The sequence below is a fragment of the Globicephala melas genome, chromosome 3 (assembly GCF_963455315.2).
Source record: "Globicephala melas chromosome 3, mGloMel1.2, whole genome shotgun sequence".
Lineage (NCBI taxonomy): Eukaryota > Metazoa > Chordata > Mammalia > Artiodactyla > Delphinidae > Globicephala > Globicephala melas.
This window is the reverse complement of record NC_083316.1, coordinates 9,067,470-9,083,179: the sequence shown is the minus strand read 5'-3', so window position 1 is coordinate 9,083,179 and position 15,710 is coordinate 9,067,470. Positions and strand designations below refer to the sequence as shown.

The 15,710-nt window shown below is 46.4% G+C and overlaps 1 protein-coding gene across 9 annotated transcripts in view; it reads left to right on the top strand.

The window, feature by feature from the left end:
• CTNND2 (catenin delta 2) overlaps nt 1-15,459 on the top strand; it is a 930,830-nt gene extending 915,371 nt beyond the window's left edge. For all 9 annotated transcript variants that reach the window (XM_060295662.1, XM_060295656.1, XM_060295659.1 and 6 more), the window contains 3 exons: nt 1,416-1,547; nt 7,051-7,124; nt 14,329-15,459. In XM_060295662.1, the coding sequence (XP_060151645.1) occupies nt 1,416-1,547; nt 7,051-7,124; nt 14,329-14,586 (464 nt within the window). In that variant the 3' untranslated portion in view covers nt 14,587-15,459. The remainder of the gene's footprint in view (nt 1-1,415; nt 1,548-7,050; nt 7,125-14,328) is intronic.
• The last annotated feature ends 251 nt before the right edge of the window (nt 15,460-15,710 follow it).

Here is a 15,710-nt window from a genome sequence, read left to right as displayed (position 1 = left end):
CAAGTGACTCAGATAGGCAACAAGCAGGCCCAGTGGGCTGGAGCTGGGGGACCCTGTAGAGGGTGTGAACAAACAGCTGAAAGGTAAACTGAGGCTTGACTGGGGAGGGGCTTGGACACTAGTGAAGGAAAATGAGCTTTATCCTAAAACTCGGAGTTCCCCAGAGACTCACCAGGCATGCTTGCTAAATTTGGATTCCTAGGCCCAACTGAAAATTCAGATTCACAAGGTCCAGGGTCGGGTTTTGTGATCCCCAGGTTCTCAGGTGAGTCTTAAGGTTAAACAAGCTTATGAAGCACTGCCCTCGGGCATGGAAGCTGGGGAAGGCTCTGGGACCGAAGAGTAGCACGGCTGTACTCAGAATGGGTGAGATGCAACTGACTAAGCTTGGGATGCGAGTGGCCTCATTGAGGAGCGTGGAGACCAATGTGAGGTCAGCCCATAGGATGGGCGCACGGTAGCTGCCTTAGCGCTGGCACACACACTTAACCTCCACTTCTCCCAGCACATCTCTGCACTGGCAGGGCGGCTTAGTTGCTCGCAATCCATCCGATCTTTAAAGAAAACTAAACCTCTTTTTGTTTGCTTCCTTAAGTCCAAGTTCAGGTTTTCCTCTGTTCTGGGCCCAGTTTGTTAAAGAATCGTGGAATTCCTAAGGGAATCCTCTAATCACAGCCCATCACTGAAGACATGAAGACACAAACGGTTGACAGGGCTCAGTCCCCAGGTCCGACAGGCAGCGAGGGACCGGGGCGCAGGTGTGTGGGGGAGATTGTTAGGGGCGTTTGAGATGGAGCAAGGACCCCCATCAGGAGACAGGTGCTCTCATGCCACACCCCCCAGCCCAGCCCCCAGGCTGATGGAGAAGACCTCGGTGGGTGGGGCTCTACTGTTCCCCCACATCATCCTCTGCCTTCCTTTAGGGCCGTTTCTGCGTGAAACGTGTTTAAGTAAAAGCGCATCTGATTTAATCAGGGATTCTTCAGTATCAGTAATCGCTCCTCTGAAACACATCTAATTTTTTCAAAGGAAGGAAGGAAGAAGAGGGAGGGGAAAAAAAGAAAAAGAAAAAAGAAAGAAAAAGCAACCAAGACGGATCTCATTCTTGAAACTGTCCTTGAGCAGGTCACATCCCCACGAGGATGTCTCTGTAGGGACGATGCTCCCAGGATATAGTCCTTAATTCCCTGCCTCCGAGTCGTGTGTCCCCTTAACTCTAAAGCACCAAGTGACGTGGCGTAAGGGAAGGGGGAAAGACAAGAACCAAAAGAACAAAAATAAAAATCAACAGGTCCACGTACACGTACTGACCTGTGTTGAGCCAGATGCATTTATGACTTTACCTGTTTGTGTGAAAAGCTATACGTGCTGTCGAATGAGACACAGAAAGTCATCCTTCCGATTTCTTTATGTAGCAAGTGCCCCAGCTTCACCTCGGGAAATGATCAGCCTCAAAGAAAGAAAAACAGACTATGAGTCCACTGGCAGCAACGCCACTTACCACGGAACTAAAGGAGAACACACTTCCAGGAAAGACACCATGACAGGTGAGCTTGGCTGTGCACGGTTCCTCTGCAGAGTTGGTGACAGGACCTGGGACAGGGCAGAGGGCTGGGACATCAGGCTTCAGCTTTGCTTGGCAGCTCTGCAGGACTTGAGAGCTTGATAGCGAAGATTCCCAGGGATTGGCCATGAGGAGATGAAGCTGGAGGTATAAAAACGGAGCATCTTATTCCTGGAATAGCTAAGAGAAAATCCTCTCTGCACAATTTTTTTCTTCTGTCTTTCTTTCCCTACACCTTTCCTTCTCACTTGCCCAGTTCATGATATTTTCTCAAATTAGAGGACGAGGTCACCATAGATTTCTTCTTCGTTGGCATAACCCAAGATGGTGGGCCAAGCTTTGTCCATGAGGATGGGGAAGAGAAAGAGGATAAGAAAAGGAAGGGAGGGAAGGGGAGGGGACGGGAGAGAAGCAGAGGAAGAGAGGATTTCAGGGAGACCCACAGAACTACTGTGGGCGTCTTCCCCTCTTGACATGAAACCACTCTCTGGCCATGACAAACTCCCAGGAAGATTCATCAGAACCACTGGCCTCAGTTTCCCTAGGGAGGCATTGATCTTTCATGCCCTTCGTCCTTCACTCCCCCAATCGCACCCATTGGCTCATGAGCTGGGACTCTGCGGAGGCCAAAATTGGTGCCATTGCCCCCCAGGGCGCCCAGGCCAGCCTGCCTCGTGGCCAGCCTCAACTCAGCTCTCCTCTTACTCTGTACCACTCTCCTTGGGGTGGGGCTCGATGTCCACATTCATCGTCCCCTACAGGATCCCCCCACACCTCTCTCCTGCCCCGGTTTGCTCCTGGATACGATTTGGCGTTATTGATGGGGGGCAGGGCGGCGGGGGTTATGCCTTGAAAGCAGAGCTGCCAGAACCATCAGGATCTCTAACCAGCGATTCCACACCCTTCTTTGCCACATGGATGTGGAGATGGGCCCCTCCTGAAAACAGACCATAGGGACTTCAACAGAACAGGGTCAGATTAGGGCATTCATAAAACTGCAGTACAAGGGTGCAATCCTAAACAGACACTGAGACCCTCTTATTCAGAAGAATCTTAGAAGCATGTGTTAAGTCTCCCTGATATTATTTAGGTGTAGACCTGCAGGGAAACAGAATAGACAAATTGGATGATTTATTGACATGTCTTTTGGACCCAGGACGTCTAAGATAAATTTTTCTCATGGTAACTGTATTTACCCCAGAGGCCGTGGTTTCCATGGTAACTCTCCCCGGCTCCAGAAAGGAGAGCCTCATAAACAGATGCTCGTGATACCCAGCCCAGCTCAGCACTCTGCCTCCACATACACACTTCACCAGGGAACGCCTCACCCTCATGCCTGAAACGTCCCCTGAATGGAGAACTGAATGCATGGCGTAGGACATATCTTCTTTTTCTTTTTGGCTGTGCCCCACAGCATGTGGGAGCTTAGTTCCGCGACCAGGGATTGAACCCGCACCCCCTGCCCTGGAAGTGCAGAGTCTTAAGCACTGAACCACCAGGGAAGTCCAACATAGGATGTACGTTCTGATTCTCGTTCTCTGGTTCTTTTTTCCCCATAAGTGTTGTCCCCTGTCGTCAATGAGCATGAACAAAGAAGCTCATGAATCTGAGTGCCAAGTCCCTAGAGTCGAGATATTCAGTGGAGAATCTAATTTGTACTGATTACTCCAGAGCAGTAGTGACTCGAAATTCACCTGACCCCTTCGTTTTTCGATTATTATCGCCCTAGGTAGCCACATCACCAGCAGGCAGGGATAACAAAGTGAGACTATAATTACAAGAATAATTGTGAAATCGACTGCACTGTTATTATTTAAGTTGATCTTTTCACTTTAACTCTCTTGGCCGGTAGAATCATTCAAAAGGTTTTTCAGGGCTTCGCTGGTGGCGCAGTGGTTGAGAGTCCGCCTGCCGATGCAGGGCACCCGGGTTAGTGCCCCGGTCCAGGAAGATCCCACATGCCACGGAGCAGCTGGGCCCGTGAGCCATGGCCGCTGAGCCTGCGCGTCCGGAGCCTGTGTTCCGCAATGGGAGAGGCCACGACTGTGAGAGGCCCGCGTACCGCAAAAAAAAAAAAAAAAAGGTTTTTCATTGTGGTGTGTTTGTATTGAAATAGTTCCAGTGGTACATGATCCTGCTCTGCACACATCAGACAATAAAAAATAAAATCTAATATGTTTCTAGATGTTTAATCTTCCTAGAAAATGGCAGGAATCTTGACAACTGCAGCATTGAGATATACGTAACTTTTCAAACTTATTTAGAGGCTTAAACACTTTGCTCTAACTTACTTAAAAATGCAATTCAAAACTACACTGTCAATCATGTAGCAAGCCTAGAAGAGCATGAGGTCATTATTGAATAATATGTTTATACAAGAAGGTTCCCTTTAAGCCAACAAGTACTGGGTGAAAGTTAGTTGTTAGCATCACAGTGATGTTGATGGTGATGGAGGAGGTGGGGGCGGTGTTGGTGCTGAGATTGGTGAGTGTGTTTGCCCCCCTCTACGATGGTATGAGTAGCTCCCCAGCCAAGCCGGGTGGAAATCAACATTTCATGTAGGGATGGAAATGATGAATTGCCAACCTCTGTTCTGCTTCCCTTTAGCAAATGTCCATCATTCCAGCGTTTACTGGCAGATCATATTTCTTGGGACCTCCGTATCCCAAGCAGTACCTTTTCTCATTCACTAATAAATCCAGGGGGCATTTAAAGTTCAGTTATTGAAAAAACATCTGAAAAACGGCCATCTTCCTTGTTTCTAAGGCATCAGGGGATGTCTTATACCATTTCCCCCACAGGAAACATTCCCTTTGCTGTGGGAAAACCATGGGAAACGTCACCCTCAAAACGCAACATGCAAAAGCTTTAAAGTGAAAAGCAGTTCCTTGCCTGGGTCATCATCTCCTCTCCTGAGCTCTCAGAAATGCAGATCCATCTGGGTTTATATTTCAGGCTTCCCCTCCACCTGCCTTCTCTGTATTCAATCTCTAGCTTAGACGTCTCTTAAAATGTCTTCTCTCCTTAGTGTTTCTCTGCCTCTGAGGAGCCCTCAGAAAGCCAAAGGCAGCTGTTCATTCAGGCATGCAGCACTGTTATAGCTGTTTCTCGCGGTCATGATTCCCTAGGAGTGTTACGTGCTCAGAAGCACGCATCAGAGGAGGGCTGTGTGATCCCAGCAGCTACACAGCCTGACTTAAAAATTCACCAGGGGATTTTGCCCTCCCACCTGAGCTTCCCAAATACCTTAACATCCAGTGGTCGATTCTGTTTCTGTCAGTATCTCTCTTATGCCTTTTAAAGCTGCTCTAATCTTCAATCTATTGATATAGTTGGAAATTGGGGTCTATAAAAAAAAAGAAAGGCATTTCCCTATGAGTTGACTCTTTGCTCAGACACATACATGGCAGAGCACCTGTGAAGACACGTGCTTCATGTATCCAGAAAGGCCACAAGTTCAATCTCAGCTACACAGTCTCCTTTAAACAGGTGAAGTGCGCCAAAGAGCAGGAGGAAAGAACTTCCAGTAGAAACATCTTCAGCTTGGAAGCCACAAGCACAACAGGGAGGGAGGCCAAGGCTATAAAAATGCACATTCTACCAAAAAAAAAAATGTATTTTATTCTGAGTAATAGAAAAAAAAATTCACCTTATCCTTGGAGTAACATTTTCCATCAGCAGGTTATAGCTCTGAAGGCAGATTTTCCTAAGGTTTAGTCATTCATTCATTCACTCAGCAAAAAAAGCACTCACTCTGTGAGCATCCCTCAAGGCCAGGCACTGTCCCAGGTGCTGAGGCAGCCTACAAAGGTGGCGGGACAGACAGATGTCTGTCCTCATGGAGCTTCTTATCTCCTAGATGAAGGGAGGTAATACACAAGGTAAACATGAAACAAACTCACTAACGAGGTGGTAGCACTTGGCGTTGAGTGTGATGGTGGAAATAAATGGGGTAATGAGACAGAGGGCCCCAGGTAGGCAGGGTAACTTTAACTAACACGGTCAAGGAGGAGACGTTTGAGCTGAAACCCGAATATCAACAAGGAGAGATAGTCCAGAGTCTGGGGCAAGCAAGTTCCAGGGAGAAGCATCAGGAAGTCCAACATCCCTGATGCAAAATAAATTTGGATGCTCAAGCCAGGAAGGAGGGCCAGCACAGCTCCCTGAACTGTGGGAAGAAGAGCAGGAAATTCTGCAGGAAGTCAGGATGGGACCAGATCACACAGAGCCTCGAAGACCATAATGCGCAGGGAATCGAGTGACATAATCCGGTCTGTCTAACATGATGATCGCTCAGGTGATGGGAACAGGAGGGATGAAGGAACAGGCTTTGCAGAGTGGAAGCTGGGCCGTTGAGAATAGGATGCTGTAGCGGTGGTCCAGGCGAGGGATGGTGGTTTCCGCAGTGATGCAGAGACAGGAGTGATGGGCGTTCAACCAGAGAGTCTATCAGAGTGGTCTTTAAAATGGGAAGTGGGCTCTCAGCTCTCACATTCTAAGCAGAATTTCCCAAGAGGAGTTTTATTGCACAGCTATTATGTGCTTTTAGTAATAAACATGGGTGGAATGATTATACTGACTTGGTGGCCTGTATCTCTGAGAGAATCGATGGTGTGTCATCCTATTTCATGATCCCATAGATACTGGAAGCAAAAGATAACTTTTTCTTGATATCTGGAGTGTTTTAGATACCTGCTGACACTCGACAATGTTTTTTTCCAGAGCTTTCTTAAACCAGGACCTTTTAGCAGCTATGAGGGGAGTCTTGCCCTGGGCCCTTCCTCTAGGCCTGTGACAGCAGCCTCAAGGGCCCCAGGGGAGGAGGCAGGCAAGTGGGCATCTTGCCCAGGACTTTGAAAGCTGCTGGCAACCGGAGGAGACCTTCCTTCCTTTTGTCTAGAACACAGACTGGTCACAAGACAGGGTGGGAGTCTCCCGTCTCTGTGTTGAACAGGACTCCGAAGCCGCAGCTGCCCAGATGCACAGGGCAAAGGCGGGTGGTGCTTCCTGCCCATCCTTCAGGCCGTTGAGAAGTGAACTGTCTCAAAGATGATCAAGCACTTCTGTGAGCTCAAATTAGAAATTTCATTCTTGGCATTCCCCAGCTAAACACCAAGCGGCCGATCCAGATTCCTGCATGCTTCAGTGCAGGTGACACGCTTTTATCATCTGCCAGTTTTCACCAGAAAACAAGGCCATAGAACTGGCAAGATGACCATCTGTTTGATGCACCTGCCTTGACCCCGTCTGCAAGCTGAATGTTATTGCAAGAGGCTGACGTGCAACGGGGATTTTATAGAATAACTGTTCTTCTCTCTTAATGTCTGTATGTAAAATGAAGTGTTCAGGGCTAACGAATTTCTTGCATCCGGAATGATCCATGAGACACCAAGCTTTGTCAGGGCAAAACTGGCCTCGATAACCATCATTCCTCATTTGAAGTCTGGCGTTCGGTGCTAATACTTTTGTTTCTCTTTTGCTTTCAGCTCAAAATACTGGAATTTCAACTTTGTATAGGAATTCATATGGTGCGCCCGCTGAAGACATCAAACATAACCAGGTAAAAGAGAGGTAGCACGTTGGTGTTTGTTTCTCCCTTCGACTCCTGTGAAATATCTTGGAAGTGTAAAAAATAAGTTAGTTTCGATTTAACATGCATAAAAAATGGAAAAAGAAAATAACGGTCCCCGCTGCTCTCTGCTCACGTGGGACACAGCGTACATGTGGGTGGTGGCAGTCATCAGAACAGCCTCAGATTTGAAAGCAATCTTTTGTTTTTTTGGCGGCATCAGGTGTTAGTTACGGCAAGTGTAAGATGCTGGTTACTAGACAAATTGTCTAATTACTAGACATGGATTAAGTAGCTCCTGTAACCCAGCCAATTCTTAATTGGAAGAAAGCATTCATTATACATGACAGTTACTAATAACATAGACACATCAAGTTCAATGTAAACAACTGAATAGAAGGCATGGTGTTATGCCTCACCGCTCAGGCTAGTGGGGGAACAAGCAACAACAGCATCACCTGGGAGCTTGTTAGAAACACAGAAGAGATGCTTCTCTGGCCCCTAACCCTAACCCTAACCCATTCAGGGTCTTCTGCATCCGAGTTGCATTTTATCAAGGTGTCTTGGTGATTTGTGTGGATGTTGAAATTTGAGGAACCCTGGCTGGTAGATACTTAAAGAATCCATCTGTGTTTTTGCGTGTGTTTTATTTAGCAAATATTCGTTGAAGGCTCGTTTTCTCTCTGGTTCTAAGGGGAACTATAAAAGCAAGAAGGCACCGCCTCTGCTCCTTTACTGATGAATAACCTCATACTTTTCCTTCCCCATGGTGGTCATCACAGAAAGACTGACATTCTTTATAACTCTTGGCTACTGGTAATCGTTTCCAGAACTGGCTTCTGCTGACGCTCTAGATTCCTGCCGTGTGTCATGAAAATAGTACTGAAAAGATAAACCTGAAAGCTGTTTACTTGATCACAGTAACCAGATGAAAGTCAACATGAAAGGGAAATGTGTGTTTTTAATCAGTTCTCATCACCCAGCAAGGCAGCATCTTTGAAGAGGAGAGGGGCTCCCTTCCAGCAGGTAGAATGTCTGGTGCAAGACTGTTTCTAAGGGAAGAGGGAGGAGGACACAGTTCTGGTCTTTGCTAAAAGCAAAGAAGTCAGTGAATAAACAGAGGGGCATGAGCTCTAGACAAGAGGTCATCAGGGGTGGCCCCCAACTATTTGCAGATCAACATGCCTACCCAAACATAAAGGAAAATGGAAATGCCAACTCTATTTATGGAAATCAATGCTTTTTCTTCCAGCAAATAGCAGGTACAGTGAGCCAGTGGTCTCCAGCTCTTAAAGATATTTGTCAGGATGTGATGGGACCCTGGTTTTGCATCCAAGAGCATAAAATCAGTCTTCAGCTTCTATAGGTCAAGAGAAGCTCATCACCAGAATCAGCCTGTTCTACGTCAGCCTTTATCTCCAGGGAATCCCACTATTGTTGGCAATGAAGAAACACCCTGGTGTGGCCCAGGGGTCCTTGGCATCGTACAGTGTGGCTGCAGTACATTCCAACAGACTGCTTGCAACCTAGGTTTAGAGGACAGTCCACGATGGTTCTAAGAGGCACATTCTCTTCACCCAAGCCTATTCTGAGCATTTAAGAAAATTGGAATTAACGCACCAAGATGGCATCCCTGCCCCGAGAGAGTGAGCACAGCCTATTGTATGCAGCCTTTTCATTCTAGGGCCTCCTGGGCCCTAGAATGAACTCGACTCAACCTCGGTGTGAAACATCAAGGCCACGGTGTCTCAGGTGGATGTACTGAAACTCAGTCTGGATGGAGAGCAAGCTCTGAGCCACTCATCAGCACAGGGGAGACGTTGCAGGCCGACCCCCAGCAGAGCTGAGTCCTGTGACCTTAGCTCAGTGCCATCATTATTCCCTCAGCTGGTCCAGCCGAGGGAAGGGGGCAACTGGACTGTTAACTCCATTCTAATATCAAGCAACATTTTTGAAATGTCCACCAAAGAGAGTTGTTTTTTACCTAGAAAATTTTTTCCAAGAAAATCATTATGACACTCCAGTGACTTGAGAAAGTAATAAAGGTTTTACTTGTTTTGGACTCTGTTATCAGGATACACTTTGGCTTTACTTACAGCCTTCCCTCTTGGGAATTCGGTAAAGGAAGACCATCCTGACCATTCAGAAAAGTTGGCCATTTGCTCCTCTTCCAGATGGGTGCTTCTGGAGATGACCTTGTAAACAGCATCCATGGTGTGGATTTTCTGCCCATGTGAGCATGGTTGGTTATCACAGATGGCTTTTGTTTTTGGAACTTTACTGGGCTAAAAGCCACTTCACAACCTCATAGCTAGGAAATGGCCAGCTTGAAAAATTTAACCGGGAGGGATGTGCCGGGGTCCATTCGGTTTCGGTGTCAAAGCTGGGCCTCCTGAGCTTTGCAGAGGAGTCTGGACAGGGATTCATCTTAGAGAAGAAGTGATTCACCGAGGGAAACTAGTTTCAGGGGGATCTCTGGGACGAGGCAAAAGACAGTGAGATCTGAAAATAAGGCAACAGCCCTGGATGCATGGCCAAGCAAGGGAGGGGCCGGGGCAGGAGGTAGGAGGCGGGCTTCCCCTGACTCAGCAGAGAAGCAGCCAGGCAGCCTCGCAGCTGTGGCACACCCCACGTGACTACCTGCCACTGCAGTTTCGAATCAGTGAATTCCGAGCATAAGGACTCCTAGAAGAAACAACCATTCGTGTGAAATAAGATTTGTGATCCTCGGTTTTATGTTTGGGGTCACAGATATTGTTTTAAGAGTTAAGTACTCAAACCCTTCAAAAACCCTGCTGAGCTTCTACCAGTCTATCCCACACTTATAAAGAAAAATAGCTTATTTAACCGTATCCCGCTGGCAATAGGATTTTTGTTCATAAACTAGAAACAAAGGGTTTTGGTGTTTTGCTGACTGGTTTTCAAATTATTACTGACAGCAATAAAAATGGCATCTTGAGTTCCTCAGTCTGGCTGCCAGGTGGGCAGGCAAATAAAATTATCCCCAGAGCTGAGGAAATTGGGATTCAAGGAGGGTAAGGGTTCGCCCTCAGTCACCTGAAGAAGCTCGGAAGAGGCAAAGACTCCAGCCTGGGTCTTCTGTCCTCTTGTGCCATGTGCCCTCCTGTATACCACTGGTTCTCAAATTTGAGGGTGAGTCAGGATCCCTGGAAGACTGTTAAACATAAATTACTGTGCCCCAACCCCAGATGTTCTGATTCAGTAGGTCTGGGATGGAGCCCAATAATTTGTACCCCTAAAGAGTTCCCAGGCAATACTGATGCTCCTGGTCTTGGGACCACACTTTGAGAAGCACTGATCTTCACCACGGCTTCATTCATTGTATAATGATAACACCCTGAGTCTTCAGCTTTCACTGTGCAGTAGACTTTGAAGGTCTGTAGTGGGCGGCTATTTCCCTTGTGTTAGGAATACGTTCAATTGGTGGGCAAACTCAGTGAGGAATACAAAGGAGTCTTCCATCAGCGTGCTACAGGGGTGGGAGCTAAGAAGGAGCAGCGTCCTTTATAATTTACACTAAACATTCTGCTGCTGAGGAAAGCTTTCAGCAAGGATGACTCTGTGGGAGCAGAAGCCACAGGACGGAGTGCCGAGAGTGTGGACCCCCGTGATGGCCATGTGAGCCAGCTGGTGGCACCTGCCCTTCCCAGAGAGGACACTGCCTTACGCAGAGCAGACAACAGCCTCAGGCTCCTTGGATGTGTCAGGGCTCCTCTGGACCACAAGAGACTCAGATTCAGAATACACCACTGTGGGATAGGAGCATCATTCCACCTCCTTTACAGAAGTCTGGCTTGTCCACACTCTATGTTAAAAAAAAAAAGCATTTATTTTAGCTCCTCTATGGGAAAGGCTGGTATTGGGGAGCATTTCACCTGCCTAATCTTGAACACTGTCAGATAGTCTCTTAAAGTAAATGACAGAATACAGCCAACATACCTCTGCGGTGAATGCATCTTAGCAGCCGACATCCATACCACTGGGGCCAGGGAGCAAATTTAATCCTTTCAAACACAGCTGTGCCACCATCAGCTGTTCTGGGTGGTTCGTTCACACAAATTCTCTGAACTGCAGAACTTAACCTGAGAAGGGGTTGATATGGGACCTTATGAGCAATACAAATGAACTGAAGAAGGTAACTCCTGATATGAGACTAAAATAAGCTTGTGCTCAACCCAAAAATGTCCACCAGCCAGAGAGAACATAGCAGTAGTAAGAAATTTGAAACAGGCTTTGCCAGAAAAGGAAAAAAAGAAAGAAGCAGCCACCGTGGAGGAGGGCCACGATCCTCATAAGTAGCTTCCCCTGAAGACCTCCCAAGCTCTAGCACTGCCCCTCCCCTGGTTACTGAGACCAGCACAGAGAAGTCAGGCCTCATCTTGGCTTCCTTTGTCCATGGCCTCCCTTCTCATCACAGGGTCTGGAGTCAACTCAGTGAGGCTGCCCACCCCCCGAGGTGGAGCCACCTTGGCTCAACAGAGACTGTGCTCCTGTCTCAGAGAGAACATGGACTTTGGAGTCAGCCAGGTGTGCATTCACATCCCAGCCTCACCCCACCAGGAGCCATGGCATCCTGCACAAGTTTCTTATCTTCTCTGACCTTCAGTTTCTTCATCTATAAATTGGGAATTGGATGGATAAATGGATGGATGGGAAGGAAGGAAGGAAGGAAGGAAGGAAGGAAGGAAGGAAGGAAGGAGGGAGGGAGGGAGAAATTGAGAGAGAGGAAAGGTGGAGGGAGAGAAGGAGATAGATTAGATAGATAAATAGGTAGATGATAGATGGATAAATGGATGGATGGATAGGTATACAGACATAAACATGCATCCATATATGTATGCATATATACATATACAAGAGTAAACAAAGAAGAATTTGTTACATGTTGAATATAGAGCCCACTGAAATAGAGCCAGTAAATTCTAGTTCCTTCCCTGTGTAATTTTTCCAAACCTCCCAACTCTAATACTTTGTATGCTCCACACTTGGGTAGCAGCACCGAGGTGGAGCGGAGAAGTTCCACGTAACGCTCAGCTCTTCAAAGACCAGCAAAGGGCACCTTAGCCTATCCCAGTGATCAGGTACACGTGGTCTTAGCAATGTTTAATTGCAGGTGTTGAAGTTCCGAATGTCCTCCTCATGCCCAGGCTCTTAGGCTAACACACATTTACACTCTGAGGACTTTCACAGGTAGACAGAAACCTCATTCATTCAGCCACCACTATCTGGAAGTGTGAGGCCACCTGGATGGCAGCTATGATGAAGTTCACCACTTCTTTGAAGAGCAGGTCGATTACTAGTGTAAATCAATGACATATAAAAGAGGGAGTTTCGCTTACCTGAGAGAAGAATTACGGGCAGGCCATTAGAAGCATTCATTCACACACAACGTGCTAATTACAAATCATTATCTATCAACTAAGACCAATTTCTAGAGGATGTTTCCATGCTGAACCTTAGTTAAATTAGCAGGGAATTACCGAGTCCACTGGCAGGTGATCAAACTGTGCTTTTTTAGGAGTGTTCCATCGTTCCCCCCAGACCTCCTGCACAATCATTGCACTCGGGGAACTTTGTGGATGCCATTATGCAGTGGCTGTGGGAATGGTCCTTCCCCCATGCCTTGGGGGTATCCTCACTTTGGGAGCGTGATGCTTAGGAAGGGACCTCAGAGGCAGTGGGAAGGGGATAGCTAGGCCCTGACATATAAATGCTAATTATCAGCCTATGAACACTGTCTGTTTTACTGTCCTTAAAACAAAGCGGAGGGAACTAACTAACTAACTAAACTTCACGTATCCCGAAGAATCCTGTGGTCCCTTTAGCCCCTAAAGGCCCCCTACATCAGACAGTAACCTGCAGAGGACAGGAATGGAAACGGGGGACACTGAAGTGGGCTGGGGGACATTGGACAAGTCTGAAGACCCCTCTCCCCTAACCAAAGTCTTCATAATCCCACATTATTCTCGAGTCCCATCAATTCTCAATTGAACCAAGTTAGGAGATGTTTTGGTTCTCCAGAGCATAGAGTATTTGAAGTGGATTCCCTCTTCTTCTCACATGCTCCTCTGTATCCTTCTAAGGCTGTGGTACCTGGTCACTTAGGCAGGTGTGATGGAATGGCCCTATTACCGGGAAGCCTCCATCCTCCAGAGAGGTATTGGTCACAGCCCTCCGAGCTGGCAGGAGGATGCCCAAGTGACCATTAGACCTTGTACATCTTCACTTTCTCTTTGTCTGGGATTACAGCACCCAGGTGTGATGGAAAAAATGCAGGAAAGATGACTATAAATTACTTGTGTTCTGTAGTGTCTAGTGTATACCTCTTTAATTTGAAAAAGGTTAACTAGGAAAATGGTTCACCTATCATGGCAGTTTTGGCAATTTCTCAAAAAGGTAAACATTGAATTACCATCAGATCCAACAATTCCACTTCTTGCTACATACCCCCCAGAAATTGAAAGCAGGGATTCAAACAGATACTGGTGCACCCACATTCACAGCAGCGTTATTCACAATAGTCAAAGGGTGCAAATAATACAAGTGTCCATCAGTGGATAATGGATAAACAAATGTGGTCTCTCCATACAATGGAATATTATTTAGCCTTAAAAAGGAAGGAAATTCTGTCACATGCTACAACATGGATAAACCTTGAGGACATTATGTTAAGTGAAAGAAGGGAGACCCAAAAGGACAAATACTCTATTATTCCACTTCTATGAGATACCTAGACTAGTGAAATTCATAGAGGTGGAAAATAGAACGACGGTTGCCACAAGCTGCGAAAAGAGGGTGGGATGGGGACTGAAGCTTAATGGATACAGAGTTTTTGTTTGCGATGATGAAAAAGTTATGAAAATGGATAGTGGTGACGGTGGCCCAGGCGACGAATTTACTTAATGCCACTGAAAACGATTAAAATGGTCCATTTTATGTTATGTATACTTTACCATAATAATAATTTTTTAAAAAAAGATTACCTAGAATGATAGCGCATGGACTCAGGAACCAACTTGAAAAAGGAAAGTCAGTCAGGAGAAGCTCGATACTGGTAACCGCATGGAGGATGTTCGGAGCCTTGACTTTGAGAGAGGGTTGAGCGCATCGGCGGCGGGGGAGGACGGGTCAAGGGCAAATGCGCTAACCCAGGTGGATCTTCTTTTCTGGGCAGGTTTCAGCACAGCCAGTCCCACAGGAGCCCAGCAGAAAAGACTACGAGACCTACCAGCCGTTTCCGAATTCCACGAGAAACTACGACGAGTCCTTCTTCGAGGACCAGGTCCACCACCGCCCTCCGGCCAGCGAGTACATGCACCTGGGACTCAAGTCCACGGGCAACTACGTCGACTTCTACTCTGCTGCCCGTCCCTACAGTGAACTGAACTATGAAACGAGCCACTACCCCGCGTCCCCCGACTCCTGGGTGTGAGGCAGGCAGCACCGGGAACAGTGCATGTGCATGCAAGACCACAGACATTGCTATTTTTCTTTTCCCCTGCAAATTTAGTTTGTTAAAGCCTGTTCCATAGGAAGGCTGGGATAACCAGTAAGGAAACATTAAGAGCTATTTCAGAAAGCTAACTGAATCGAACGTTAACTTGAAAGTCAATAGAAAGTGATCCTCAATCTGACCTTGTACAACACCTTTCTAGCGCGGGCTGGAGAGTCTAAAAAGTGCTTTCCACTGAATGTGGCTGAAGGCAGCACAGAAGGCGGTCGGGGTGACGGTTGTAAGCACAGAGGCACGTGGTTCACACACTTCAGAGGGACGGCTTCTCACGCTTTGTTTACTCTTCATCCGTTGTGATTCTAGGCTTCAAGTTGCACTCGGGTTCCTCTGTACAGCAAGATGTTTCTTGCCCTTTGTTAATGCATTGTTGTAAAGTATTTGATGTACATTACAGATTAAAGAAGAAAAGCGCATTGTGTATATTACACCAATGCTGCGGCGTTTCCTCATCTATGGTTCTAAATATTGCTTCAATTTCAAACTTTTGGAAGATGTATGGATTTCCAGTTTTCTTTTCTTTCTCGCAGTATGTTTTAACAGAAAAAAAATGGAAAAAAGGAATATTTAGCAGTATTGTTCGTTCTGATATGTGAATTTGTTTGTGGCAACTAAGCAAGGCATTCAACAGTTTCTGACAATTAACATCCATCATTCCACACTCCTTGTCAACAAAGTGCTTTTTCACTGCCTAAAATTTTAGATGTAGATATTTGAAATAGATTTTTTCATTTATACCAGTTTTCTTTATGATGATACAGTGTTAAAAGAAAATAAATTACAATTGATCTGTCATCCATATTTGCTAAGAATGTCTATTTCCAAGGACCTATCTTACAAAACACACATTCTACTCGTGTGTCTGTGCGTGTGTGGGTGTGTGTCCATGTATGTATAAAAATGACCTGTGTGAGATTTTATTTGGATAGAAGCTATTTCATTTGCTGTTCCTCTTGTACAAACTTTGTTTTTGGTTTCTAGTATGAATGTACCTCAGCCGTTCCTTTTGTACTCTATCTATACTTCTGACCATCTAGTGACTCAGG